The sequence below is a fragment of the Lissotriton vulgaris genome, chromosome 2_1, assembly GCF_964263255.1.
Source record: "Lissotriton vulgaris chromosome 2_1, aLisVul1.2, whole genome shotgun sequence".
In the NCBI taxonomy this organism is placed as follows: Eukaryota; Metazoa; Chordata; class Amphibia; order Caudata; family Salamandridae; genus Lissotriton; species Lissotriton vulgaris.
Genome location: NC_141687.1, coordinates 909,940,268 through 909,967,621, shown reverse-complemented (window position 1 = coordinate 909,967,621; position 27,354 = coordinate 909,940,268). Strand labels below are relative to the sequence as shown.

The window sequence follows — 27,354 nt, the reverse complement described above, 5'->3', positions numbered from 1 at the left end:
AAGAAAAGCACTTGCCCTATCTTTCCGTCACAGGTCTGAAAAGGCCCGTATCAGTGGCATATAATCAAACAAACACACTAAGAGGAAAAAAAGCCAGAGTGATTAGTTATTTTTAAAGTCTGTGGAATAAATGGCCTTTGTTCCCTTATCACCCGTTCCTCCTGGAGCGAAGTGGACAAACAGGTGAACAGCCTGCCCTTGAAGAGGGCAAAACTTTGATGGCTTCATACTGGTATCGGAGCACTTCGATTGGCGCAATTATATAAGTTCTGTGATTAATATGTGGCAGGTGCCCAACGGGCTCTATAAAAGGACAAGTTGAATGGTCTCTTCTAAATCTAGCTCCTCGTCCTCTGCTGAAGTTGACCCATACCGTGGGCACCATGAGGTTCCTGATAGTTCCCCTCCTGTGCCTCCAGCTGTGCCAGGGGTTGGTGAGGTGAGTATCTCTTGGACAGTGTGCAGTGTGTTTTACTGTGGCAGTGATGCGCCACCTGAGTCGTGAGGATGAGAGTTGTCATATATGAAATATGTGCATTTCTCTTTTAAGTGAATCTTTCTCTCTGGAGACTACGGGTCTGATGTCTAGTCCTTATTTTAAGCCATGAAGCAGCCCTGAGGACTGATTACATTAATGTTTCCCAGTGCAGAGCACTCTGGCTTCGTTATTTCGACAGATAGACGGAGCAAAAACATTTGCACCAACCAAATAGTACAAAAACGTCAATTACACCACCTGCTGTACAACTGCACGTGCTGCAACAGTCAGGTGGTGTATGAGAGGCATTGGTACGGGCCTGTCGCTACAAAGGTTCATAGAAAGATTCCCTGCCTCGGTACCGAATTTTGTATCTCGGCTCGTGGGTTCTTCCACACCTTGAAATATCACTGTTTTTCTCCTTTTTGTTTGCACGCAGACAGTCCTTTAAATAGCAGTATATTAATGCCCCTATCTTGTATTCATTCATTGCATGATGGCGTGTAATCAATCGAGTGGAAACCTAGTACTGATCAATAGAAAGTTATAAAAAAGGATCAATAAAATATAGATTGCCGTAGTAAAAGAAGGCTATCATTGGGAGGTGGGGGTTCTAATGGTTTGGGAGTGAAGAGGGCTGGTGGACCTGATGGTATCACGGTGTAGAGAGCTGCTTTCCAATGAGAAGTATATTTTTTTCGGATCTGGACTGGGAGGTTGTTCCATGCTCTTGGCGCTCAGCGACAGAAGTCAATCATTCTGTTTGGTTATTGGTTTGTTACTGAACCTTAAACACAGGTATTTGCTGCTGATAAGGAATACCACATCTTTTCTCCCCTGTAAACAAATACCAGAGAGTTAACGTGGACTACGTCTTCACCTTCACTTCTTCATCGGATCCATTTGACCATTTTGCGGCATCATTAACTTCCGACATAAACAGTTCTAAGCCCCCGTAGGTCTTTCCTGACAGAAATGTCTCCCTGTAGGCTGCTTTCCTCACTCTTGTCGAGTTTTAATCAAAGATACTAGGGGGATATGTACAATGAAGTGGCAGAGCGTGTCATTAGCCTCCTGGGTTTAACAACACGCTCCACCAGTTCGGAAACGCAAGGCTGCACCATATTTATAAGAATGTGGTGCAGCCTTGCATTTCGCTCTGCGATGTTGCCAAGTTTAACAACTTAGCATCAACACAGGCACCCTTGCACCAGAGTGCAATGGAGTCTGTGTGCAGGAAAGGATTGGTTATGTGTAGGAAGGTGTCCCTTCCTTCACATAAACAATCCCAAAATGCCATTTTGTAACTTTCATGCAGCACACAGGAAAGTTGCAAAATAGCATTTTTAAAAAAAAGGTTTGTTTATGTACAGGACGGGACACCTTCCTGTACATAAACAAACCATGGCATTTAGCTTTTTCCATGTGTGCTGCACAAGGCAGTACACATGGGAAAAGCAAAAAACAAGGAGAAATAATGCATTTCTCATCGTTTCGCCAATTTAAGACTAGGATTTTCCTGGTCTTCATTTTGGCTCTTCCTCCTATGTACGTCACCCTTGTACATAGGGTGGTTAAACAAGAAATGGTTCTGTCGGGTGGTTGAACAGTTATTAAGTTTAAAAAGGAATGAATAAATTCCAGTGTATTACAATGGTGACTTTTTCTTACATAAAAATCTTGAACTAAATCTGTTCTCAGCGAGGTGTATTTGAATGTAATTAACCATCATTCTTCTACATAATTTATGAGCTAATATAGCCTTAACTTAAAGTAATTTGTTCAACCACCCGACAGAACCATTTATTGTTTAACCACACATACCCAGGTTCTGAGGGACACAGGTTACCCCTTTTTGTTAAATCACCCTTGTACATAGGGGGCAGCGTCAAATACAATGGTGTTGCGGTGGAATGCCCACCACAAAACCCACTACACGGCCCATTCACGCTAAACATAGCTTGAAAGGGTGACTTATGTGCAATAAAACTGCCAATGAAAGTTTTGCCACAAAACACCTTGTTTGGATGCGAGGATGTACCGCGTTTAAAAATATTTTTGGTTGGGTCCAAACAAGGTGTTTGCAAAACTGGCTGTGGCTCGGTATATTTAGTGGAGTTACGACTGAACTGTATATAGGCCCACTTGGGCTAGATAGGATTGAGGTTTCATCCCATGTGTTTCCCAGCAACACTGTACTTTGGACTCCATTGTCAGTTTTATTGCACTGCTGCAATGAGGAGAGACATTTGTGAACCGGTAACTGGCACATGGCAATGGATGTGTAAGCCCACTGGGGCAATACAGTGCATCCGTCTATGGTACCATGGACACATGTTTGAAATGAATAGAGGTTGACCACAGGGGCTCATTTTGATAATTTTTTAGTGGTACTGCCCTGGCTGAATGTAACTTTATTGACACTTAGGGGTCCGCCTGCTTTGGAATTATCCCCGTCACATTACCATTGCGGGGGTGGGGGGCCCTGGCGGATGGAAAGACTGTCTGCCGGTTTTCCAACCAGTTGCAGAATCGACCAGGCGGAAAAGCTGCTAAAATGGTGGCTGTGTCTGGGAGACAGCGCCGTCCATATTAGCTTTAATGCAGGGTTGCACACCGAAAGGCAGGCGGTTTTGTTTTCGCCATTGGGGGCCCATAGCAGGCCCCCAGGGATTCTGCAGTTCCATGCAAAACATGGCAGGCACCGCGCGGTGCCTGTCATGTTGTGCATGGAAGTGCACTACGTGTCTTCCTGGCATTGTGGCGGGCCATGTTAACATCACCGCCGGCCGCAATGTCAGGAATGCAGGATGTGTCCGCCAGTGTGGTGGGTGCATCCTAATGTTAGCAACGGGACCCCTGCACCAATGGCGGGTGGTACCATTCCACGGGAGGATGGCGCGTGGACTTTCCTAATGACCCCCTTAGCGCACATGAACACTATGCGGCATGGCGCTCCAGTCACGTGCTCGAATGAAATGGTTCCCGCATTTGCCATAATGAGGAATAAGTCTTTTTTCTACAAACAATATGCACTTGCTCAATATTATTAGTCAGTGTCAGTGTCTAGATTTGGTTGAACATCAAGTAATGTTTACAATATGTTTTCAGAACACACTTGTTTTCCACTTTTTAAGATCAATGCTTTCCGAAATGTGTCTGCTTTCACTGCCTACCGTAGGGGTGCCACATGACTTTTGAAATACACTGTGTATTACATTCACTTTTACTAGTGAAAAAGGAGCAGGATGCTCCCAAACGCGTAGAGTGACTCAGTTTTCGTGAAAGAACTGCTATGGCGTATTGTTCGTTACAATGTTGCAATGATACTTGGTAGGATTTATTGGGATTAGCTATCCCGCCTCGGCCTGCCATTGTAAGTGGCTTGGGTATCTACGTGATTGCAACAGTTGGATGTGTATATATATATATATATATATATATATATATATATATATATATATACACACATATATATAGAATTCACTGGAAAAAACAAAGATTAAAGTGGCATTATAGTTAAGTATGGTAATATTTTATTAGCATACGTTTGAAAAAATAATTTGAAATTTTCTGGGGAAAAATAAAGGTTGAAACAACGTTACAGTTGGGTATTGAAATAACATGAAAACTAATGTTTAAAAAAACAAAGAAATACTGAAATTCACCAGTTATAGTTTACTGATATGACTATAACTTGCGCTCCTGAAAAAAACATTGAATATGATCTCACGTTTCACATCACTCATGACATGTTAATGACATTATTGATTACATCACTCATGACATCTCAGATGTCAGAAGTATAAGGCAAAGTAAAAAAGATTATTAAACTTCACAAAAAATTGTAAATTTATATTTATGTTAAATATTATTGTACATTCATTTTTTGTTTTTTTTTAAATGGAGAACAAAATAAAAAATGCTATAGCATTATTACCTTAATTTAAATTTTAACTTGAACAATTTTTTGAAATATTAAATTTAGTTACAAATTATTTTTCCGAAGTTTAAATTTAAAACTCACCTAAAGTCAAACATTTATATTTTACTATTATGAATTCAAAGTTATAAACTATGTTGCATAGAATAATTTAAAGGCAATGTAATAATATTTGAATAAAGATTAATGTTATATTAAATTGTGAGATCAAAATAAGTTATTAAAATATGTTAAAATGAAAAAATACATATGTTTTCTTTATGGATAATGTTTCAACATTAAATTGAATATATTAAGAGTTTTAAATAGTTTACATTATTTCGTTTAAGTAAACATCATCCCTACCTCCATTGTTTTATATGGGAGTGTGTTTCAGTACAATTGGGTGGCCATGTGGGGGGCTGGGCTAACTCCAGCTCTGACTTACAGAACATTTACTACAGTTTTGGGAGCTTTTTGGCAGTGGTAACTTTAGAAGTGCAATTTGTGAATATCGATGGGATTACTCTTTTGTGAGTGGGTATGTGTCCCTCCCTAACCTCTCATTAACCGTCTCTTAACCACTCCTTACTTCTCCCTAATCACCACCTATTTTTTAGTATATCCCGTTTTTCAATCACTCCCACATTTAGGGGCTGATTACAATGAGCATCCAACCAACATCAAAGTGGGATTGGGACCGACCAACAAGTAGTCGGAGGTGCCACCTGCCTAATTATGATGCTACTTCCATGTGGGCGGTCAGAATCATAACTGATTGTGGCTTCTTCTGCAGCCTGAAAAAGGCTTAAATACAAGACACAATACAAAAACTGATTTGTTCAAACATCCCTGCCATGTGTGCCAGGCAACACATAGTGCCTGGCATATGGGGCAGGGATGTTTGAGGTGAACCACAGCTGCCCCCCTGGGCCCCTAGTATAGCAGAGGCCAGGGCACAAGAGCCTTGCTAGGGGCACCCAATGTCCCATTCCAGCTGCCTTTTAATAGTGGTCGGATCGCTATGAAAAGGCAGTTGGAATGGGTCATTGTAATTCCTATAGCATGGGCTGATGCAGGCACCACGCCTATTGTTATTATGTTCCGAACGATGGTCCGATAGGCTTCTTGAGCCAGTCGGAAGCGTCAATCGATCCCTCTGCCCGCTTCCTCCGACTGGTACACATCATAATGTGGCCATTGGACCCACAGAACCAGATGTAGGATGGACCACCACCATCATGCTGTCTGCGGTGGTCCGTTTGCACATCATAACCGGGCCCTTAGTCCAAATAGGAATCATACATTTGTGAGGATCTCCATATAGAAAAAATAGGAGAGGTGGTGGTGGAAAGTTACACTTGTAATTCTGTGAATAGCATTTTGTAGTACTTTAGTAGTACTGTTATAAAACTACTAAAGGAACTACAAAATACAGTTTGTGAATAGGCTGAATAGTATTTAACTCTTCATTTACCTACCTCAATTAAATAATGATAGTCAATATTGCGGAGCTGCTATAAGTACAGGTTGAAAAACTTCAATATTGTGGCAAAACATCATTATACAAAAGAAATAAAAAAGTAGCCCATGGATTTTAAGTCAAGTTTTAAAAGCTTAACCCCTTTGATGTATTTAGTCTTAATGTTTATTTCTTAAACCTAGTTGCTCTGTTGTTAGCTGGTTAGATGGTGTTTCACTAGAGTGGCCAGTCATTACCACCACTGAAGGCTATGTAACCTGATCTTCTGTGAAAATATACCAATGTAGTTCTCTGGTTATTGTATAAATAAATCTTCCATTTTGGTGGGTGACTAACCAAAACGTTGCTAGTTTAAATTTATGTTTGGCATGTTGCCATTTATTCACCCTAAATATTGTTGATTATCCCTAATTAAATGATTCTTCTGCTACCTATCTGACCAACACCATATCGTTAGCATGAGCACCTCCAAGTTCAAGAAGATCTACATCACCTGTAGAGTAGCCCAAAGTTCCATTTGTATAGTGTCAGTCATCTTCAACCTCTATTTACCAGTTGGGCCTCGATTGACTGATAACAGCATTAAAATCCACCAATAGTCACGAAACACATAATTTTACCTGCAAGTCTCCTCAATCCCTATATTTAGTGACTCAAACACCGACTGCATCTCGTCGAGACTTTAATGTCTAGCACCTATTTGAAGTTCAACCCAATGAAAACTAAGCCAGGCCAAAATTTAAAGTATGCCAGCATAATTTGCAAAATTTTGGGAAGTTCATATTACGCTTATTATGTAAAATTCCAGAAATTCCGGCTTTGCACCACTTTGCATAATTACATGACATTCACCATAAATATTTACTGCAAACACACCAGAGTAACAGAATGTGAGGGACTGTTGATCACAATACTCTCATTTGTTGTACTATTTCAATTAGCTTGAAATTTGGCCTCATGTCAAAAATGTAAGCAGAGGCTCATTTTGCGCAAAAATATAGTGCAAAGTGACAGGTTTGTGTTTTGTAACAATTTGTGCAACTTCCTATAATTTTGCCAAAATTTGCATTATTACACAAAAAACAAATTGTGTAAATGCTGCACATGCCTAATAAAGAGATGGACTAGTACAAACTGTGTTTACTGAAGAAAGTAGAAACATTGTTCCCTGAAAGTGACTACAGAGGGACTGTTCAAGCCATTAGATGATGGCGGTACCCTGCACCTCAGTGTTTTCCAGAGTACCTTCCTTTAAGGGCATCATACACACATCAGCATGCCTCATCAGTGGCTGGAAAAAAGACTATGAAACCCACACCTGATGGAACTTCACTGGCTTCTCTTGCCAAACCTCACAATCTTCAGACCCAGCTGCAAAGTCATCTTGATCGACACCTCCAACTATCTGGCTGACAAGCTCCCCACCTTCGCACCTGCAGCCAGGATGCCATCAGACAGGAGGTAAAGGGCAAAAAAAGGAAAAAGACAAGGCAACACCCATTCTGCTTTTCTGCACCCAGTATCTCGAACATCCCTTTGTCTATCAGGACTGCCCCAATCCTGTAATTTTGTTTTGACCTTGTACAGCTTTCCGCTGACTTTTGGCTGGGTGTACACTAAGCAAGTAACACAAACATCCAACCATATTTCCTCTGGCCTTGTACACACATCTCAAGCATGTGAAGTGATAGTGAAGATTTCCTGTGTAGGCTCACCCCAGGTTTGCAGGAGTTCCCCAGCTGTTACCTGCCAGTGCCTTTGATGCTACCATCTTTTCGAACTGAAGCCAACCCTCAAGCCTGGTGATACTTCAACGAGCGTCATGAGCTCATATGAGAAGCCCTCTACTTGGGATACATTCCTGTAGTCACTGAAAATATAGCAATGGCAGACAGAGATAGAGGGTTGATGGACTAAGGAATTAATGGCGGGAAGTGGTGGAATTATGGTGTTGAGCACAAGGGGTGGATGTTTTTCTGTAGAGCTGGATGGTGCAGTGGGGTATGTTGTGAGCTATATTCCGTGCTTTAAGTGATAGAGCATAAGTTGGCTGTTTAACTAGCGCTTTTCTTTTGCCCAATGTAGGGTCCCGCTTCATAAATTCAAGTCTATGCGGCAAGTGATGATTGAACATGGACTGAACGTTCCCCGGGTGGATCCTGGGACCAAATACAGAATGAATAACTTTGCGGTGGCCTCAGAACCCCTCACTAACTATATGGATGTGAGTAAAAATATGATCCCCCTCCTTGCTCTTCCTCCATTTTCTCAGCTAGTAGGACCAAACTCAGTCAATACCGCCTGTTTCCACAGTTGTTCACACTTTACATTCGTCCCAATTTCTGTGTGGATTAGTTTGATTTCTCAATCTTACTTTTTCGGTGCATTCATCAAGAGAGTTGAGCATGCAACAGCTGAATTGATTTGTACATAATCTGACAGTCTGATGTTTGTACATTGGCATGATCGACTCAGACTTTCATCGTTCAGGGATTGATAGAATAAGTCCCATTATATAGAATGATAGTAACACCTATTGTTGGCACCTATGGGAAATTCAGTGTGAGTTATATCTATATTCATCAAACCTAGTAACACTGATTTTTCTTGCTTCTATGGCTCTGCTTCATTCTGTCTTACACCATGTTTCACGGTTTGACTTTACTTTCTCTATAACTCTACCTGACTATTTACCAGCGACTTTATAGGCTTGATTATAAGGTCTCTGAGTTGGAAGGAAATTATTGCATCTGGTAACATTTGACACCGAGGTGTACATGAGCTGTACCCTGAAAATGGGACATAAAATCAGATTTTGGTTCATATTGCATAAAATCCTAATTTCCTGCAATGTTCAAGATTTTCACTCCTTAATTTCTGGCAAGTTTGGCCTGGTGAATTTTATCGAACATTGAGGAATTTTTCGGACCAAGCAATTATGCTTGTTTGCGCCTGAACTCCAATTTACAGGTCTTACAAAACCAGGCCCTGTGTGCTGACCATGATCGCGCTCACTTTTTATCAATTTCAATTTCACCATCTTTCACTGTTTCTATGTCTACGTCTTCTGTCTTTATTGCTCTGCCCCACACTGTCTCTCACCGTTTCCATTGCTGCATCCCTTTTACTCTTCCTTTTGATCCTTCTCTCCCTTTTTCTCCCATATTATATGAATCTATTTCCCTTAATGTTTCTCCGTATAGGCCCCATAAACTTCAACATTTGTTCCCTCATTTACAATTATAGTAGATGTTTAAAGGTAGACAATCCTATGTCTCTTAAAAAAATGTGTATGAGGCACGGTGGAAGTGGGTAGGAAGTAAAGAATAGATTGAAAGGGTTCCAAGGCTTGAAGGTAGGGTTGGATTTGGCCATTGCCTAGTGCATACTACTATAAATGCCATGAACAGCCATATTATGCACAGCGCTATACTTAAAACACATCTGGGCATATTTACAAGCCCCTGCTGCCACAGGAACGTCACTTTTAAAGACAATCCTGTGGCGATACGAGCTTCGCCCTATTTACAAGGCAGTGTGGCTTAACGCTGCCTTGTAAATAAGGCACCCTTTCAAGCTATACCTAGCGTGAAAGGGGTGGGCAATGGGTGTTGCAATGGGTGTTCCACCACAACACCCACTGGCTTTGATGGTGCCCCCTGTTTACGAGGATGGTGTAAATAGGAGATCGCACCTAAAATAAGACCACAAATAACTTGGGGCATATTATCAAGGGCATTATCGCCGCTTTAGCTGCACTGTTTGCAGATAAAGCAGCGATATTTTTGTCGCCCTATTAGCAAGCCTGCGCTAACATGCGTTAGCGCAAGCTTTCCAGCGTTAGCTGATGATTTTTCTATCACCTTGCATGCCAGCGATATTTATCGCAAATGACATGCAAGGTGGGCTTTACTGACCTAAATTTCACTGTAAAAGTTGCTAAAAGTACATCGCGGTATTATCAAAAATGACCCGCGCTAAAAAAAATTGTGCTAGGTCCCAAAGAACGCAGGATTTTAACACCTGCTAAAAACCAGACTAAAGATGGTGATGCATGGAGGTACATAGGGGAGACTGGCCAAGATCCCCATCTGAGGAACCAAAGACACCAAAGAGGTAGCGGTCATTCTGTATTATTAGCCTCTTCCTATGTACAGTGGTGTCGTTGTGTTATAAGGGGGTACACAACAGTAAAACATTATATCACACCATCCGCCATGTCATTACATTAATGTTAACATTACTGTTAAACATACATTTTTAACAGTTTTAGCCTGCTATGTTAGTTGTGCCACTAATCATGTCATACATGAGGTTTTAAGGGGGTTTAAAGGCATTATTACTCGTTAGTGTAAATATTATCGCCGCTAACGCAGCGCTTACACGCGTCTCCCAAGCTATCGCATGAATATGTACCGCATGTTAGCGGGAGATTTCGCGGCCTTTCCCGGACACCATAGCATGTTATTGACTCCCTAATAATAGGTCGATAAACATGCAAAATGTGTCAAGGAAAGGAAGCGATAAAAAAAATGCTGATGACCTTGTTAGGCGATCATTATCGCCTGTTCTAGATAATATGCCCCTTGGTCTTAACATGGCAAAACGAAGAGAAATGCTTTATTTCTCTTCGTTTTTGATGTTTCTATGTGTGCTAAATTGTGCCGCACATAGTGAACAGCAAAACGACATGCATGATTGTTTATGTGCAGGAAGGTGTCCCTTCCTGCACATAAACAATCATTTTAAAAATGACGATTTGCAACTTCTATGTATTCTGCACAAAGCAGCACACATAAAAGTTGCAAATCGCCATTTAAGATTGTTTATGTACTGGAAGGGAAAACTTGATGTCCTTTTCTGCACATAAATAATTATTCCCACCGATGCTGGGTGCCTGCATTAGAACTAGGCAGCTGAAATTAGCACCAGCGCAGGAGGAAATGCAGAGCTGCACCGTATTGTTGTAAATACGATGCAGCCCTGTATTTCAGAAGTGGTAGAGTGCATCATTAAGCCATCACTTCTTTGTAAAGCTTCTCCATCGTGTACAAATGGCCCCCACAACGCTAAGGATGCCTGGCCTCCACCTTGGGGGTGCCCAGGAGTGGACGCCTCGCAGGGAAAGCCAGGATGGGTTCCACAGCGGTATTTGTACAAGCGCCTTGAGACCCTTGCGGGTGAGTAGTGCGCTATTCAAGTATCAATTTACAATTTACAAATGTAAATAAGGCTGCATTTGTGTGTAACAGAACACCATCTAGTACTGAACATGGCACGTGGCAAAAAGACTATCAAACAGTATTCTGTGTTTACTTCAGGCATATCCTAGTATAAATTGATCTACATACCAGAATGCAAACTGCGTAATATGCATACTTTTCACGATTGGTTTGTGCATTACATGTTGAAATACCATGCAAAGGGGCATATATGCAATATTTTGGCGTAGGGCAGTTCCGCAAGCCTTCTAGCTGCGCTGCTCTACGTCAAAAGAAATGGCAGAAATGCACCATATCTAAAAGATATCGGTACAAAAGGGGGTGGTGATGGACGGGGTATCTGAACCAATCAAGCACTCACACCCAGTCAACAGATCTGGGTTTAATCCATCACCGTTCTTTAGCCCACTCTGCCACCCCAGTTTAGACATGCACATTCCTCTCCTTCCTGCTGGAACACAACTGCAGCCGAGTGCCAACACAGGCATATTTGCATCATGGTGCAAAGGTGTCTGTGTTGTTGGCATGATTGTTTTTGTGCAGGAAGGTACACCAGAATGCCTCACACATGGAAAGAGGAAAGAGGAAAAACAAGGAGAAATGTAAACATTTCTCCTCGTTACGCCTGCTCTGGGAAGGCATTAGTTTTAGTGCTGCCCCAGATTTACGCAATTGTAAATTTGGGAGAGTGTTAAAGACCATGGGTGTTGCATGGGAACACACCCATGGAAAGCCCCTTTCATGCAAAGTAAGGCATTGCCTTACTCCATATTTACTAGGCCATGAAAAGCCTTTGAGGGTAGCTTTGTGTGGCCTTGTAAATATGGGCCGGCACAATGCGCTTCTGGGGCATCACAAAAGTGACACTACAGTGGCATAAACGTGCCGCAGGGGCATTGTAAATATGCCTAAAAATAACTCACTTTAACTTTTGCCCACTCTTTTTACAGGTGCCTTTTGGCACTAGGTTGTTTATTTACAAGAGGCCTGCACCACCTGAGTGTCACTTTTTTTTATGCTCCAATATCACAGGCCTCTCAATCATACCTATGAGGCAATACAATGCCACCCTGGTTGACTTTGCATGGCCTCATACATATGGAGTGAGTCAAGGCAGCAGAAATTGCTGTGTTGCCAAACTCTGCATCACGGAGGCGTTCCGTGGGCATTGTAGTGAGTGTTTCCACACAATACCCATGGATTTTGATGCTGACCCATATTTACAAAATCAGGGGACAGCACTAAAACCTTATGCCTCTCCAGAGCAGGCGTAACAAGGAGAAATGTTTTAATTTCTCCTAGATTTTTCCTCTTTCCATGTGTGCTGCATTTTGCAGCACACATAGAATGGGGAAAAAGCCTCCATGGATTATTTTTATGCAGGGGGGTGTCCCAACCAATACAAAAGCAAAACTGCCTACAGCGCAGACACATTTCCACCATGGTGCAAGGGTGCCTGTGTTGGTGCTAGGCACCAAATTGTGCACCGGCACTGGCTGAAAGGACAGAAATTTACCTTGTAAATATGGTTCATTCTTGCCCTTTTAAATAGGCATACTGCAGTGCAGGAAAAAGACTTGTGGTGCTGCCCTATGCCAATTTTTTGTAAATGAGGCCCTTATTTTCCATGCAGCGATGAATGGCACTGGTTTGCTTGACCTTAGTAAATGTTGATGTGGATTACTGTGGGGTTTTGCACTGCTGTGGCCCGCTCCCATTCACTTTTCATGCATTAGTGTTTTGCACTAAGAGACACAGTGGCATTTTGCACTGCCCTCAAGGAAATGTTCTATGCAAAAAATCTTTAGTATCCAAATGCTTATCCACGTTGCTGTTTTAGTCTCATATTCATGTTGGTAAATCGTTGGTTGTGTTAGATGTCGGAGTGCATGACCTCTCCTCTCCTCCATAGATGTCCTACTATGGTGAAATCAGCATCGGCACACCACCACAGAACTTCCTGGTCCTCTTTGACACGGGCTCCTCCAACCTTTGGGTGGCTTCAACCTACTGCTCGAGCTCCGCCTGCAGTAAGTAGCCAATATGTTGTCACTGATACATTACAAACTCAAACGCCAGATGGCCTGGTCCCTGTCTGGTACAGCCAGTCCCCATCCCATATATCTTTATATTTTTGAGAGTGTTGAAAGTAGGACACAGGGCCAAACAGCCCTATATTCCACTAGGCATTTTGTCGGTGGGCCGGAGCCCTTGGAGGCCAGTTCTGAAAGCCCAGGTCCGCTGGTGCTGCCTCTTTCACTTTCCCTGGTTCCCCATTTCCCTGTACTGGAGGAACTGTTGCACTCCAAGACAGAGAGGAAGGAGGAATAAAGTAAAGAGAAAGCAATCAGAGAGAGAGGATAGGAGAGAGAGAAAATGAAAGGATGGAAACAAAGAGAAGACACATGGCGAAAGGAGTGGATCTGGTTTCAGCATGTTTGCCAGGGCTGCTTTTAGTGCCCCAATCTGACCCTGGTAGGATGTCGATGTAAAATTAAGAGGTAGATACATTCACGAAGTGAATTAAAGATGGTGTGATGAAAGAGTCTTCTGACAAGCCCATGCCCCTGTAATGCCTGCCTACAGCATGCTGTGTATGTGATTTTATCAGCACCCCATTCCCCTGCTGAGATTTGAGGGTCACAAGTCTGTGCTTCTATCTCTCTTTGTGTTCTCCCCCTACAATGGCAGAAGTAGGGTTAGAGGTTGCTCATAATGGAAAATAAACCCTGTTCTATTGTTTTGATGCAGCCAACCACCCACTTTTCAATCCCAGCCAATCGTCCACCTACACTACCAAAAACCAGCAGTTCTCCATCCAGTACGGGACTGGCAGCCTGACCGGCCTCCTGGGCTACGACACTGTGTCGGTGAGTACCGTATGAAGCACTCATCATGATGCTCAATGAGTTTTAATGGGCAGACATGCAGGGGTAGTATAGATAATGGTGCTCACTAGAAGGTCTGAATGTTTGCTAAATTCTGTAACTCTGCGGTTTGAATTGAGCTTCTTACAGTGTGGATTTTGATGGGGTGCCATGCATTGTTATTCTTTCTGTGAGGTGTAAAAACTCCCTTGTGATGATTTTTTTTCTGAACCTTCCCTTAGATCCAGGGCATCTCGATCACACAACAAGAATTCGCCCTGAGCATTAACGAACCTGGCTCCAACTTTGTGTATGCCCAGTTTGACGGTATCTTGGGCTTGGCTTACCCATCTATCGCGGCTGATGGTGCCACCACCGTCATGGAGGGCATGATGAACCAAGGGCTGCTTTCCCAGAACATCTTCGGCTTCTACATGAGGTGAGCGTCAGGGATTTCCCAGTGTGAAGCTGGACTCTGGCAATGGCTAAGGCTCTGGTCGCCGAAAAAATTATTCCAATAGTCATTTACATTTACAGCAACTTCTCAGTAGAAGTATAGCAAACTGGCTTACAACTATTCTGATAGTCTTTTAGAAAACGTTGTCAATTTCAGAAGTTTGCAATGTTTTTTTTGTGTTTTTTTTAACATAGTAGGTTAAAAATCCAGCAAAATGTTTATTTTCTGACACAGAATTTCCCCAAAAATCTCTTTTGTGGAAGAATTCTTCACATTTTTATAGGGGAAATTCTCCTTTTCTATCTTGAATCTGTTGGAAACGTAACCTGTAAACAGATTTTTTGCAATATTCACACAACTGTGAGCATCACACAGTCCTTCTAGCAAAAAATTGTACACTCTTCTTCTCAGGCGTCAGTGGGGCTCAGACTGTTCTAGAACACAACAAAATATGAACCATGTCTCCTTTGTGCGCTGTTTCTCACCAGTGAGCAGGGCACGCAGCCGGGAGGAGAGCTGATCTTTGGTGGAGTGGATTCCAACTACTACACTGGTGACATCACATGGACCCCAGTCACCCAGCAGATGTACTGGCAGATCGGCATTCAGGGGTAAGCTGGTCAGGGGTGGCATGATCTGCTTTGATTCTCTCTCTTTAACTATGCTTGTTTCGGATCCCATCCTATAACATCCCCAGTTATCCTGAGATCAGTTTTGTTTTCTATTCTTCCTCACTAAAGAAGTCACAAACACCCATTCGGGAAAAAGCAAGGAGTAATAGGGAATCATAGATTAAAGGATTTGGGAAAGGGCAGTTAGAAAAGTGAACGAACCTGCATGTCGAGGAACCTAAGGGAGGGGCGTGTCGTGTATGTAACCGTAGAAAACCGTTTATTTTCAAATAATATTTGAATCACCTGTTTTCTCGGCTTCGCGCAATATTATGCATAGGTTCACAATGGGGTGGGAGATACAGTACAATTAAAGGAATTTGAGCTCAATTTGTTGACTTAATATTTGCTTCTTTCTCGGTTTATGTTCCAATTACCATCAGCTGAAAGTACAGCGTTTGCTTTAGTGAACTGGCTGCAATAAAGACATGAATGGGAATAGCACGTGCACCTGTTTCAACACTATGACACGCGTTCAAAGAATCTTTTCAGTGCATTAAAATGACAGATTTTATAACACGTCAGGCCTCAAAGCTGGGGCTTCCACTGGTTCTGCTACATGTCTAGATAAACCCTTGATGTAGAAAGGTCCTTCGTCGTGTGTTTGGTCTGGAGACTGCTTAACATGGCCTAGCTTGGGTCTGGGGTAAAAAAAGTGAACAACTTTGGTAAGAGACCTGTTACTTTTTAGGAAGCCCTGTCACCATACCTCGGGTGTAAGACCCTAGCTGAGCAATGCCACGTTGCCGAACAGGACTTCTGAATTATGGGGGAGAGCGCTACCACCATTACTTTCATGATCAATTGAAGCTAAAAGGAATAAGCATTGGCAAATGCAATAGGTTTCGCCTCAGTGATTAATAAAAAGGTTTTGGTGTGTGTGTAAGTTTTAGCTTAGTGACCAGTTGTGCAATAAAAGTTAGAGAGACTCCATAAAAGTGTTTTGACTCGTTTGTTGAGAAAGGAAATATATTGTGCAGTAACAAGTGTAATATATAGGGCTCCTGTACCGTCGGGTGACGTTGGCACTATATAAAACTGAGCCTAAAATAAAATTGTGAAAAGCAGGTCTCAAAGTGGAGGTGCTTAGTTACCTGTGTGCTTCTATGAAGTAACTGGTGGCAATAGAAAACGCTCCTGTACCTTCGGGTGATGTTGGCACTATATAAAAGCGCCCAAAAAATAATAAATAAAAAGCATGTTTCATGGCAGCACTCTGACATGTCTTTTATTTGTTGAATTTTATTTTTGAATTCATGTTTTATCACTGACTAACTACTCACGAAGAGTACTGATTGCTTTTACTATTATTTGCACTACTAACATCTTTTTTTGCCAGGAATGGTGGATGTTATGCTCGATTTAAAAATACTGAATGTGATCTAGCGTAAGTGAAGAATAAATGCAATTAATGTACCGGTTACTGTGTTCTTAAACTAAAAGAAAATACAATAAAAAGATTTAAGCAAAAAAAATATGTTTGTCTTGTATGCAGCTGTTTCTCAGTGGACAAATTAGTATGTCTTTCTTTGTGTGTTTACACATCCATCTACATGTGTCAATATCTTGTATGTAAATGGGCGTGTTAAACTCTGTAAGTATGCGATGTTATGCAGATTTGTATAACACAGGAGGGTGCCCTGGTGCTGTTTGTGCTGTTCTGCGTGCCTCTTTCAAGGTGGCTACATGCCTAACTGCCTCTGCATATCTCTCTAAGCAATGCACTTGTTTTAGCTCTATGTATTTATTTCTATGTGTGTCCATCTCTGTTTTTTTAAACTGATATGGAAGTTCTTTGTTCACTATCAGCGTCTTGTTCATAAGCAAGTTTTTAAACTCATTGTCACACCCAGTTCACCCCACCCTGAACGGATTAACAAATTCTTCACCCTGCTATTTATGCATGCACGTCCATCAAGTTCTTGGTGTGCTTTGTTTAAAAAACATGTTACATAGCAGCACTGTAACATGTTTTTTATTCAATTTATTTGTGGGACATTTTTATGTGTCGCAAATTTGACTCGAAGCTATTGGAATGTTTTATATGAGCCCCACTTACATTACACAGGAACTCTTTCATTTTTAAAAACATGTTACACAGCAGTGCAAGCTGCTGTTGTTTAAAGTAAAAAAAAAAACTATGACACTGTGAATGCTGGGTGTGTCATAGCCATTTTTTAAAACGTTAAACCATGTTGTGCAGCAGCTGGCGATGCTGTGCAACGTGTTTTAATAAGCACATGAAAAAACATAGATTTGAGTAGCAGCAAACAGCGCCTCGGTAGAACAACCTTGTTGGGTAAATAGGTTTACATTCATGTATGAGTTTTTTGTTTGAAATAAAGTCAAATTACTGGAAAGAAGGTGACATTCGTAGCTGGTATGAGAGCTTCTCCAGTCTGAACATCAAACAGGGGCTTTAGGGAACGAATGCTGCAGGACACAAGTGCAGTATCGATTTCGGGAACGCAAAATTAAACAATTATTTGAACTATTTTACTAGCTTCTGCTGTGTCTTGTATGAATGAAAGTAAGCTACAAACCCAGGACTGGATTCGACTTGAACCACACAGAACAAGATCTTCTTGCATCGTCCAGATCTGAAGCAATCCGGATCCCATGCCCTACCCCCTCGTGAAACCACAGCTCAACCACCAAAGGCAAGAAACTGCTTTGCAATCATTTTGCAGGCCTTAAAGAGAAAGCCTGAGCTGTGCGAGCACCACTCACTCACACTCGGGTTGTAGTTTTCTCTTACATTAGAACGAATGTGAGGGCAAAGAAATCTTCACAAGAGCACGTACTTGTGATGCACCGGAGGTAGCGGGTGCTGAAATATAATTCTGTTAGCTTTGCAGCGCGTGGTTAGGTACAGTTGTGACAGCTACTGTAGTTCTGGAAGAGGAGCCAGGCTCGAGTGAGGGGAACAGGGCCCAGTTGGGAAAATAACGCATTTCAGCATGACTCAGCAGTGCATGCGTTACCGAGCCGATAAATGGGCTGTTGATGGATTACTCTGATGTAATGCCATTCTGAATGGAAAGGCAATCTAAGAGATGCCGAATTTGTATTAGGAACAACTGCAAACAGTGGACCAAAAGCTGTGCTTGCATGGCGCGCACATGTCGGTATAAGCTTTGAGGGGCAGGCACAGGATGGGCTGCACAGTGAGCGCTTGAAATGTGTGCTCATGCAGGGAGATTAGGTAAAAGGCGTAGGACAAAAGTATGCTGGAGGCAGAACAGGAGCAGTGCAAGCGCTCTGCAGTCAAAACCTAAAAGAAGTTCCACAAAAGCAGATGAACACAAGCAGGCGAAAGGGGCCATTGGACCCTGAGTAAGAGACACACACGGGGAACAACAGGAAATAGTATGCTACAACTAATAGAAATGGAGGAAAAGTAAGTGGCAAGCACATGAACAAATGAAAAGTAACAGTGGGCTGTAAGCCCCTTATAAGATTTATATTAAATACAAAAGATTTCACAAGCACAGCGCAATTACTGGGCAGGCGAAAGCTAAAAATGAACATACGCAGATTAACTACAGCACAGAAATGGCAGCTGCCTATGTCAAAAGAGAATACGTGTAATTCCTTTTTTTTTTTTATTAGCAACACAAGAATCAACAGTATACAAAAATGAGTCAAATTAAAAGAAATAATCTAGACGTCTACAAGGTTAACGTTAGGTTGGCATTAGATCATTTGACAAATTTCTTGTTAGATCCAAACAAAATATATACATGTATCTTGACACATATAAAACAGAAGACAGTAATGATCTAGATTAAACATGATTTTTTAAACTAAAATATGAGAGACCTCCAGATCTTATTGAATTTAGCTAGAGATTTAGTACCCCTAAGCCTAGCCAGCGCTAATTCCATACTATGATTCATTAAGGATAGATCACCATTCCATTATATGTGGGGGTTTAGGGGAGATCCAAGCGCGAGCAATTATAAATTTAGCACAAGTTACCATAATAGTAAATAAGGATTTGTGTTGGATATTCCTACCATTAGTGCCTAACATAACTAACACAGAATCTAAGGGGGGTATATTCCCTGATTTCAGTGTTATTATAGTCTGAAAGGATGTCCAAAATTCTGAAAGTTTAGGGCAGGTGTAAAATATGTGCACCACATCTGCTGCAACCAACGCACATTTGGGGCACTTAGTTCGTTCACTATATGTGCTATTCGAGGCCCATTTGGTTATTCTTTCTGGGGTATGGTAAAGCATACAGGTTATTTTAAATTGCAGCAATCTTAAACTTGACAATGAGATCAAATTATTAATATTACGTAGAGATGAACTTATTACAGCCGGAGTAATATTGGTCCCTAACATCCTGCTCCAATTCTCTGATATTATATTGCAGTCTATGTTTCTATAAGTGTTGAGAGATTTATAACAACCACTAATTAATGATTTAGTTTCCTGTGAATAGAAATTATCCCGTATGCTTGAATCAGAAATATTCTTTAGTTTAATTTTTCGAGAAAAAAAGTCAAATAGCTGCAGGTACTTGAACTTCGTAGAGTCAGGGATATTATATAGTATTTTAAGTGTTTCAAAACTTAGGAGCCCTTGTGCTCCGTACAAATCCCCTAACTTTTTTATTCCATGTGTTCCCCATATGTTAGTTAATCCATCGTTGAATATTCCCGGTAAGCCGGGGTTTCCCCCCAAAATCAAATTAGGATGGAAAAAATTCACGTTACAGAAGGCCTGGATATTACGCCAAATTTTAACTAGATCCCTCGCTATCTTAAAACGAACTCTTTTGTAATAGTTGGGGTCATTAATTCTCCATAAGAACATTTTTGCATCTAGATCAAACATAAATGTAAGGAAATAAGGTTGCTTTTCTGTACCTTCAGAGTTAATAAAGTATCGTAAGCGTCCATCGAATGCTGCCCAGAAGTACAACTTAAAGTCCGGGAAGTTCAACCCTCCCATATCGATAGCGCCTTTTAATAGTGTCATCGATCTGCGGGCTTTGCGATATCCCCAAATGAAACTACTGAATACCCCGTCTTATTTTTTAAAAAAGGAATTGCATAATGCCAAGGGAATCGAACGAAAAAAGTACAGAAATTTAGGTAAAATTATCATACGAATCAAGTTGATTCTGCCAATGATATTTACAAAAAGTTTATGCCATTTTTTTAGCAAAATTATAGTATTTTTAACTAGGTCATCGTACTACGTGTAATTCCATGAGTTAGACTTTCCACAGAGTACTGTGTACCGTGTAATTGTACAACCGTGAGAGTAGATGTAGCTTTTGCTCTCACATTCTTAAGGAAGTACCAAGTGGATTGTGGGTCTTTGGGCATGCCATTCCACCTAGAGCTATGGCTTTTGGGAGTCTGTGGGTGTGACCTAGAACACAGGGACACATGAAGACTCTATTCATAAGAACCCCTGCTATCTCAGTTGAATAGTGTTCTTTGTGAGCACAGGGAGCTCTTTTATTGTTGTGACTGCATATCTCATGGAAGCATGTCCTCAGAGTTAACTTTTACTACTTTTACTACAGAGTGACTTTTACTACTCCGACAATAAAGTGCTTGGTCCCATAACTGTGGCCACTACTGGGTAGGAAACCATGAGTACCCACAGGGCAATATGCCAGCTATGCTTGGTTTTGAAGAAAAGTATCAGTGTCTCTATGTAAAGAGGAAAGTGAGCCTTCACTTTCAGTGATCCTTCCCATCATGGGTTAAATGAGATATAAGTGAGCAGAATTCAATGCAATCCTAGTGAGTGAGTTTACCCTGCCATTGTATGTGAAACTGGTGAGTTAGCCTACACTTCGTTTATATGTGCTCCTGGTGAGTGAGCTCCTACTTATAATATAGTTATTTCAGACAAGTGAGCTTACACAGGCATTGTAAGTTAGACTGGTGATTCACATTAGACTGACATTGTATGGGTCCTGAAAAGTGAGCTCACACTGGTACTGCGGGTGAAACTGGTGAGTGAGCTTACAGTGATTTTTCATCAGATCCTGATGAGTAAACTCACAGTGGCAATGTAAGTGATCCTGGCGAGAGAGCTCACACTGATGTTGTGTACCAGCATGGTTCATGAGTTTACAATTGATTTATACTGATCGCAGACAGTGAGATCAAACTTTGATGTATGTGAGGATGGCATGTGATTTTACACTATATTTTCAACAGATTCTCGTGGCATATGTAGGATCTCGGTGAAGATGCTTATAATGGGATCGTACGTGATCCTGTGAGAAAGCTTAGCTTGGCATTGTATTTGGCTCTGGTCTTGTTCTACTGCACAACATAATTCAATCAATAAATCAGTAGATTTGTACAGCTCTTCTTGTCACCAGTGAGAGTATCCAGGTGCTGGAGTATGCTATATCAGAGTATCCTGGTGCTAATTATGCTCTGTGATGTTACCCTACTTTTTTGTAGAGAACGGTGTGCATTTTTTCTTTTTGGCCTCTTTGTACTTGAGCTTTTCAGCAGAATAGTGTCTGCGATTGTAGTTTTACCTGATGCAGGGTGGGGTAAGCAGACGTGAGGTGTTGGGGAACAGGGCAGGGATGTTTAAGCAACCTTGAAAGACCCAAAAAAGGTTGGAGAAGTGTCCTTTTTGATGATGGATTTCCCTACAGTGGTGCTCTGTAGGGGGCTTTCAAGCTTAACGCCAATGAGTATCAACTGGGTCATGTCGTGTCTCTGAAGGGCGGAAGAGAAAGTAAACAGGGGTCTAATAACCCAGTTTACTTTGAGTATTTTCCATCAGTGTGCTTCAACTAATCCCCTCCCCACCGGAAGACAATAACGTGTGTTTTAAGTAAGTGCATTAACCCCATGATGTTTAAGATGGTTCATAGGGTGCATTATGTCACTTTGTCTACCAATCGCAATATCTTGAATAATGCCCGTGTATGGCAGCTATGGCACTATTTGTTGTTCTTTGGAGTTTAGACTGATTGTTGCATGTTGAAGGGTCTTCTGCTCTTGAGGGTGTGTATCAGGGTCCTCATCCGGTGATATTTTCGACTTCTTGTTCTTGGCTGCTGTTTGTTGCTCAGCTTGATTGTGTTAGAGCTGGTGGCTCAGTAACCTCTTGTGCCCCTTTTCTTGTAATTGGGATATACCCGTCCTCCTCTAGCCTTGCTTCTCTTGTCTTTTAGCCTTTGGCAGTTGTGCCCTCTCTCTGGAACTTGCAGACATGGTTTTGTTATTTGTCTTTATGTCCCCTATTCCCGTGCAATTTTCGTCCCAGTGGTATCCTCTAATTTTGTTCTAGAGGAAGTGTTGTGATAATACCATCTACGAAACTATTGATAAAAACTGAGGGGCATATTATCAAGGGGGTTTATCTCTGCTTTTTTGGCTTTAAAAGCCAAGAAAGCGGAGATAAAATTATCTCCCTATTACCTAGCTGTCGCTAACACCCGTTAGCGACAGCTAGTAGGAGATAGCGACCATCTTGGGCCCCGCTTTGCATGTCAGTGAAATTTATCACTGATGACATGCAAAGTGGGCGTGCCAAGATGTTAGTGACTGGAAACAGTCGCTAACATCACTATCTCCTATTACCAACTTTTGGAGATATTCGCGCTAAGCGCAAATATCTCCAAAAGCTAACACCTGCCCCTGAGCAGTTCTTAGCCATGTTATCCAATGGTAGGTGGATAACATGGCTAAGAGCATTAGCTCAGTAATGCATGAATATCGCTGACTTTTCAGCGATATTCATGCATTTCGGCCGATTTTTATCGCTTAGGAGATAAACCTTGATAATAGCAAGGTTCCTAAGCGATAAAAATCGCCGCAGCTCGGCGATAAAAATATTGCCGCTAAGCCAACATAGCGATAATTATCGCTAGTTGTTGGTAATATGCCCCTGTGTTCGATTTTTCCCCAGTGAGGTATAACATCTCTATTCTGATTTATGTAGGATAGAAACGTTTGATTCGATATATATGTTCTTCTTACTGCTGCTGATTTTATACTCTGCAATGTAATGATCATTTTATTCCTGTATGCAAAACTGGGAAAAAGAAAGCTTTAAAAAAAAATGATGTAGGACAGAATGTTGGATAACGCAGCAATCCTGCATGTTTCCCTATTCCAGACTACAAAACTCTGAATATTAAGCAGCAGCGATCCATGCAGTTAAGCTCTGTGTGGCGCAGTGCGGAGCTGGGGGGGGGGGGGTGCGGAGGGGGGCGACGACAGACGACAGACAACAGAATAAGAATTATTTATTTATTTATTTCATTTCCCCCCATTCTGCCGTCTGTTGACTCCCCTCCCCCCCCCCCCCCCCCCTCACCAGGCTTACCTTCAAGGAACGCTGCTGACGTTACGCTTTTCTGTGGAACGTATTTTTCAGGCTTGAGCTGGTGAAATGTGTGCAGGGAATACTTCATTTCAGTTTGAAATGTGTGCACAAAATTGTAATCTTAATTCGAGGAGCAAACGCCCATTTGACTTGCGGCGGGATTATCAATCCGATTAGAATGAGTGCCTCAATGTGTTTTCAATAACGTTCCTGCAAAAGCTTTAGGTACCAGCTTCTTCTGACCTCTACCCCTTACAAAGTCAATTACTTGGTGAGCGAGCTCACAATAGCACAGTGTGAAATCTTAGTGAGTTAGATGTCAGTGGGTGTCATTTGTGAGATCTTGGAAAGTGAGGTCTTACAGGCATTGTAAGTCTTGGTGAATGATCTCAGAAATGCAGCACATGAGCTTCTAGCCAGTGCACTAATACATGACTTGCAGATGATTCCATTGAGTGAGCTTACACAGACATGTGTGATCCTACTGTGAGCTTCAATTTACTGTTCTTTGGATCACGGTGAGTGAGCTATACCTGGGGGTTGAAGGGATGATGGGGTGTAATAGATTGAGACTCTAGTAGGGTTGTCTTAGATCCTGGTGTGTTTCATTCACTGACATTTTCTGAGTTCCTGCGAGTCATCTTTGACAGGTAATGTGAGTGATCCTATCAATTAGCATATACTCGAACCATGCTAATATGGTGATTAACTTTATTCTGGTATTGTTGGGGTTCTAATCAGCATGTTCTGTCCTCAAAATAACTCTTTTTTCTCCATATTTCTCTTCAGCTTTGCAGTCAATGGTCAGGAGACGGGCTGGTGTAGCCAGGGATGCCAGGGTATTGTTGACACCGGCACGTCTCTTCTAACTGCACCCGGCCAGTACATGGCAGCACTGATGCAGGACATTGGTGCAACTCTGGATTCCAGTGGCCAGGTAGCAACCACAAACTAATCCTTTTGGCCATTCCCTCATCTTGCCCAACCTTAGTGGGTTATGGAAGCCTGTGAGAAGGAGCAGCACCTTCTTAGATTTTTCGTTCTTTTTGTTCTTACTCTAATCGAACGTGTAGTGCTGTTGCAACTGGTCTTCTTCAGAAGGATGTCACTTTTCAGGTTATAAGGAGGTAATGTTGTTTTTGTGACTGATTTCTTCTTCTAATTTGCAGTATGTAGTGGCCTGCAGTAGTGTCACAAGCCTGCCTACCCTGAGCTTCACCATCGGAGGCACTTCCTTACCGCTGCCACCCTCTGCTTACATCGTTCAGGTATTGATAATGCAGCCTGACATTCTTCCTCTGTATACCCTTTAGTGCACCCAGACACACACACTGTTCAGTTACAGATAGTGTGCATCCTACAGTCGCTGTACACCTAGCCACAAAAGTTATCCCATACTCCACGCTTATCACAGAGGCAAACACTATATATTCTGTATCACCAGGAGCGGCCGGCGCAGGTAAGCGCGGTGAGGCAGGGGGCGGGGTGGGTGGAGCCAACAGATGACGACAAGGTAAAATAACATAAGAAAAAAGAAAAACACTTTCCTTGCGCTTGCTGCATCGCTGACTCAGCGATGCGGCTAGCGCAAGGTAAGTGTTTTTCTTTTTTTTATGTTATTTTCCCTAATCGTCTTCTGTTGACTCTCCCCCCGCCCCACTCCACTGCGCTTAACTGCACCAATTGCTCCTGTGAATCACTTGTTTTTCCCTACCACACTGTGTATACCCTGCTACTCCTTTTATGCATTGCAGTACAAAGTACATTTTTATTATACACACACAAACACTTACCGTTGCTATATTTGGTATACTCTACCACCATATGTACACCCTGCCAAACCAGGTTCAACATCATTAGTGCCCCACCAGACACATCACACACTAACATATATAGTTCATCCAAACACATCTGGTACACCCTGCCTTACTTAATGTAAAGCTACTTATCCATGATACTATGTGCAATCTGCCTTATATCCTACACCTAGTTGATTCAGGGAAACCGTGAGGTACTGACACATCTGCAACACCCTTGAAAACTTGGTCCACTTTGTTGTACCAGGTTCATACCTTAGTAATGGTTACACCCAGATAATCCAGTTAAGCCCTTGAGCACTTGGTACATTCGTCCACAAATCAGACAATCTACCACCACGAGGTAACGCTGGTTCAAACAGCCGATGTTCGTGTTCCGCGTTGGAACACGAACATCGGCTGTTTGAACCAGCGTTACCTCGTACTTACACCTCGAACTCTCCTTGACAAAGGGCTTTCAGCCCGAAATGCATCGGGGTTCATATGTTACCGCTAATATGTTGATCTAATCATAAACTTCATTGATATGACGCTAATATCATCAAGAAACTCTTTATGATAATCACCATCTAAAAATAAAAGCATCGTCCTAAGAACATTGGAATCAATTTTGTGATCCACATCTGAGTGCCTCATTCAGGGATGTACACGCATGTCTATGCGCACACAACTTGTTCTATATATTTTCTGGCGGTTTGACGGAAACGCCACCTGTGAGTGCACCCATCCCATATAAACTACATGAACTCTATACAGCCAAGCAGTGCACCCCCCACATCTCCTTTATAGTACAAACCCAGAAGCCCACCCCCCTAGTCAATACCTTTGCCACCCAAATCATTGTAAAAATTGTGGATTCATCAAATTGGAGAATACCGCGTTGCATCAACTATGCGTGCAACGTGTCATGAATGGTCCACAGCATCAATGATATAAGGGCTACACGTGCATCTGTTTCCTTTCTCAGCAGTGGTGGGTTCCGCTATGCAGCACCTCTCTATCAAGTCCCATTGTCTTATCTTCTATAAAGGATAGTATACAAGGTAGACATGCAGATGCAGTGGTTGTGGGCATCCGTGAACTTCTATGGGGACATTTTCAGTTGATTCCAGTTGCATGCTGTAACTAGAGCTAGCAGTAACCATGTGGCATTGCTCAAGTATCGATTCTACCAGAGTAGTCATCGATTTTCTGGTAAGCAAAATATTTGCAAAATTGGTAATGGAAGCTCTTTTTATTTCACAGGGCAGCGCAGCCTGCACAGTTGGCATCATGGCCACCTACCTTCCCTCGCAGGACGGGCAGCCCCTATGGATCCTGGGTGACGTCTTCCTGCGGCAGTACTACTCCATCTACGACGTCACCAACAACCGAGTGGGCTTCGCCACTTCCTTATATGCGTAGTAGAATGTTTGAACTCATAACTGTATAGTCTTATTTCCTGGGCGTCTTTCACATTTTGACTCCATAAAGTCTTGCAAGAAATGTAATGCTGTAATATTCAACATTCTAGAAATAAAGAAGGTTACTCCCCTGCGCAACATCCTTTGAGTTTTCAAATGTGTAGATTGAGAGTGTATATTAATTAATAACCAGTGAAGTGTTTTATAATGTTTTAAAGTTTTCTTTAGGTGTAATATGCAAGTGTTTAAAGCAATAATTATGTTCAACACAGACGTCCAATGATTCTCCATAAAGCATGTACCATCAAGTCTTTGAGAAGAGTTTGGCAACACTGGTGTCGCAAAACAATAGAGCAGTGCTAAACGTTCCGTCGGTATTATCACCGTCTACCTTTCTGAGACTACTACTCCAGCTATGATGTGACCAGAACCAAGTGGCTACAACACAACATTCCCTCAAACATGCTGTCACAAAGGCAATCTATTGAGGCATTCACTTTATCTAACTGGCTCTCCCTTCCAATTTAATTACACAACCTCAGTTAGTGATAATTTACCTTTGCCTAAAATCCTGTCTGTAGTAACATCTAATATACAAATTTGATTAATTTATCTACAGTTCAAAGGTATATGCACTCATTTGTGGAATATTCACAACTGCTAAGGTCTATCATTTTGGCTGGCTTTGCTCTGTTTAAGAGAT

At 41.9% G+C, this 27,354-nt stretch overlaps 1 protein-coding gene across 1 annotated transcript; it reads left to right on the top strand.

Moving 5' to 3' along the window:
* Positions 1–288: 288 nt before the first annotated feature.
* Positions 289–26,784, top strand: LOC147731405 (gastricsin-like). The gene is made up of 9 exons (XM_086956447.1): positions 289–439; positions 7,969–8,107; positions 13,018–13,135; positions 13,857–13,975; positions 14,215–14,411; positions 14,918–15,040; positions 24,221–24,368; positions 24,601–24,699; positions 26,494–26,784. The coding sequence occupies exons 1-9, from the start codon at positions 384–386 to the stop codon at positions 26,650–26,652; spliced, it is 1,158 nt and encodes a 385-aa protein (XP_086812573.1). The 5' UTR covers positions 289–383; the 3' UTR covers positions 26,653–26,784.
* Positions 26,785–27,354: the final 570 nt, after the last annotated feature.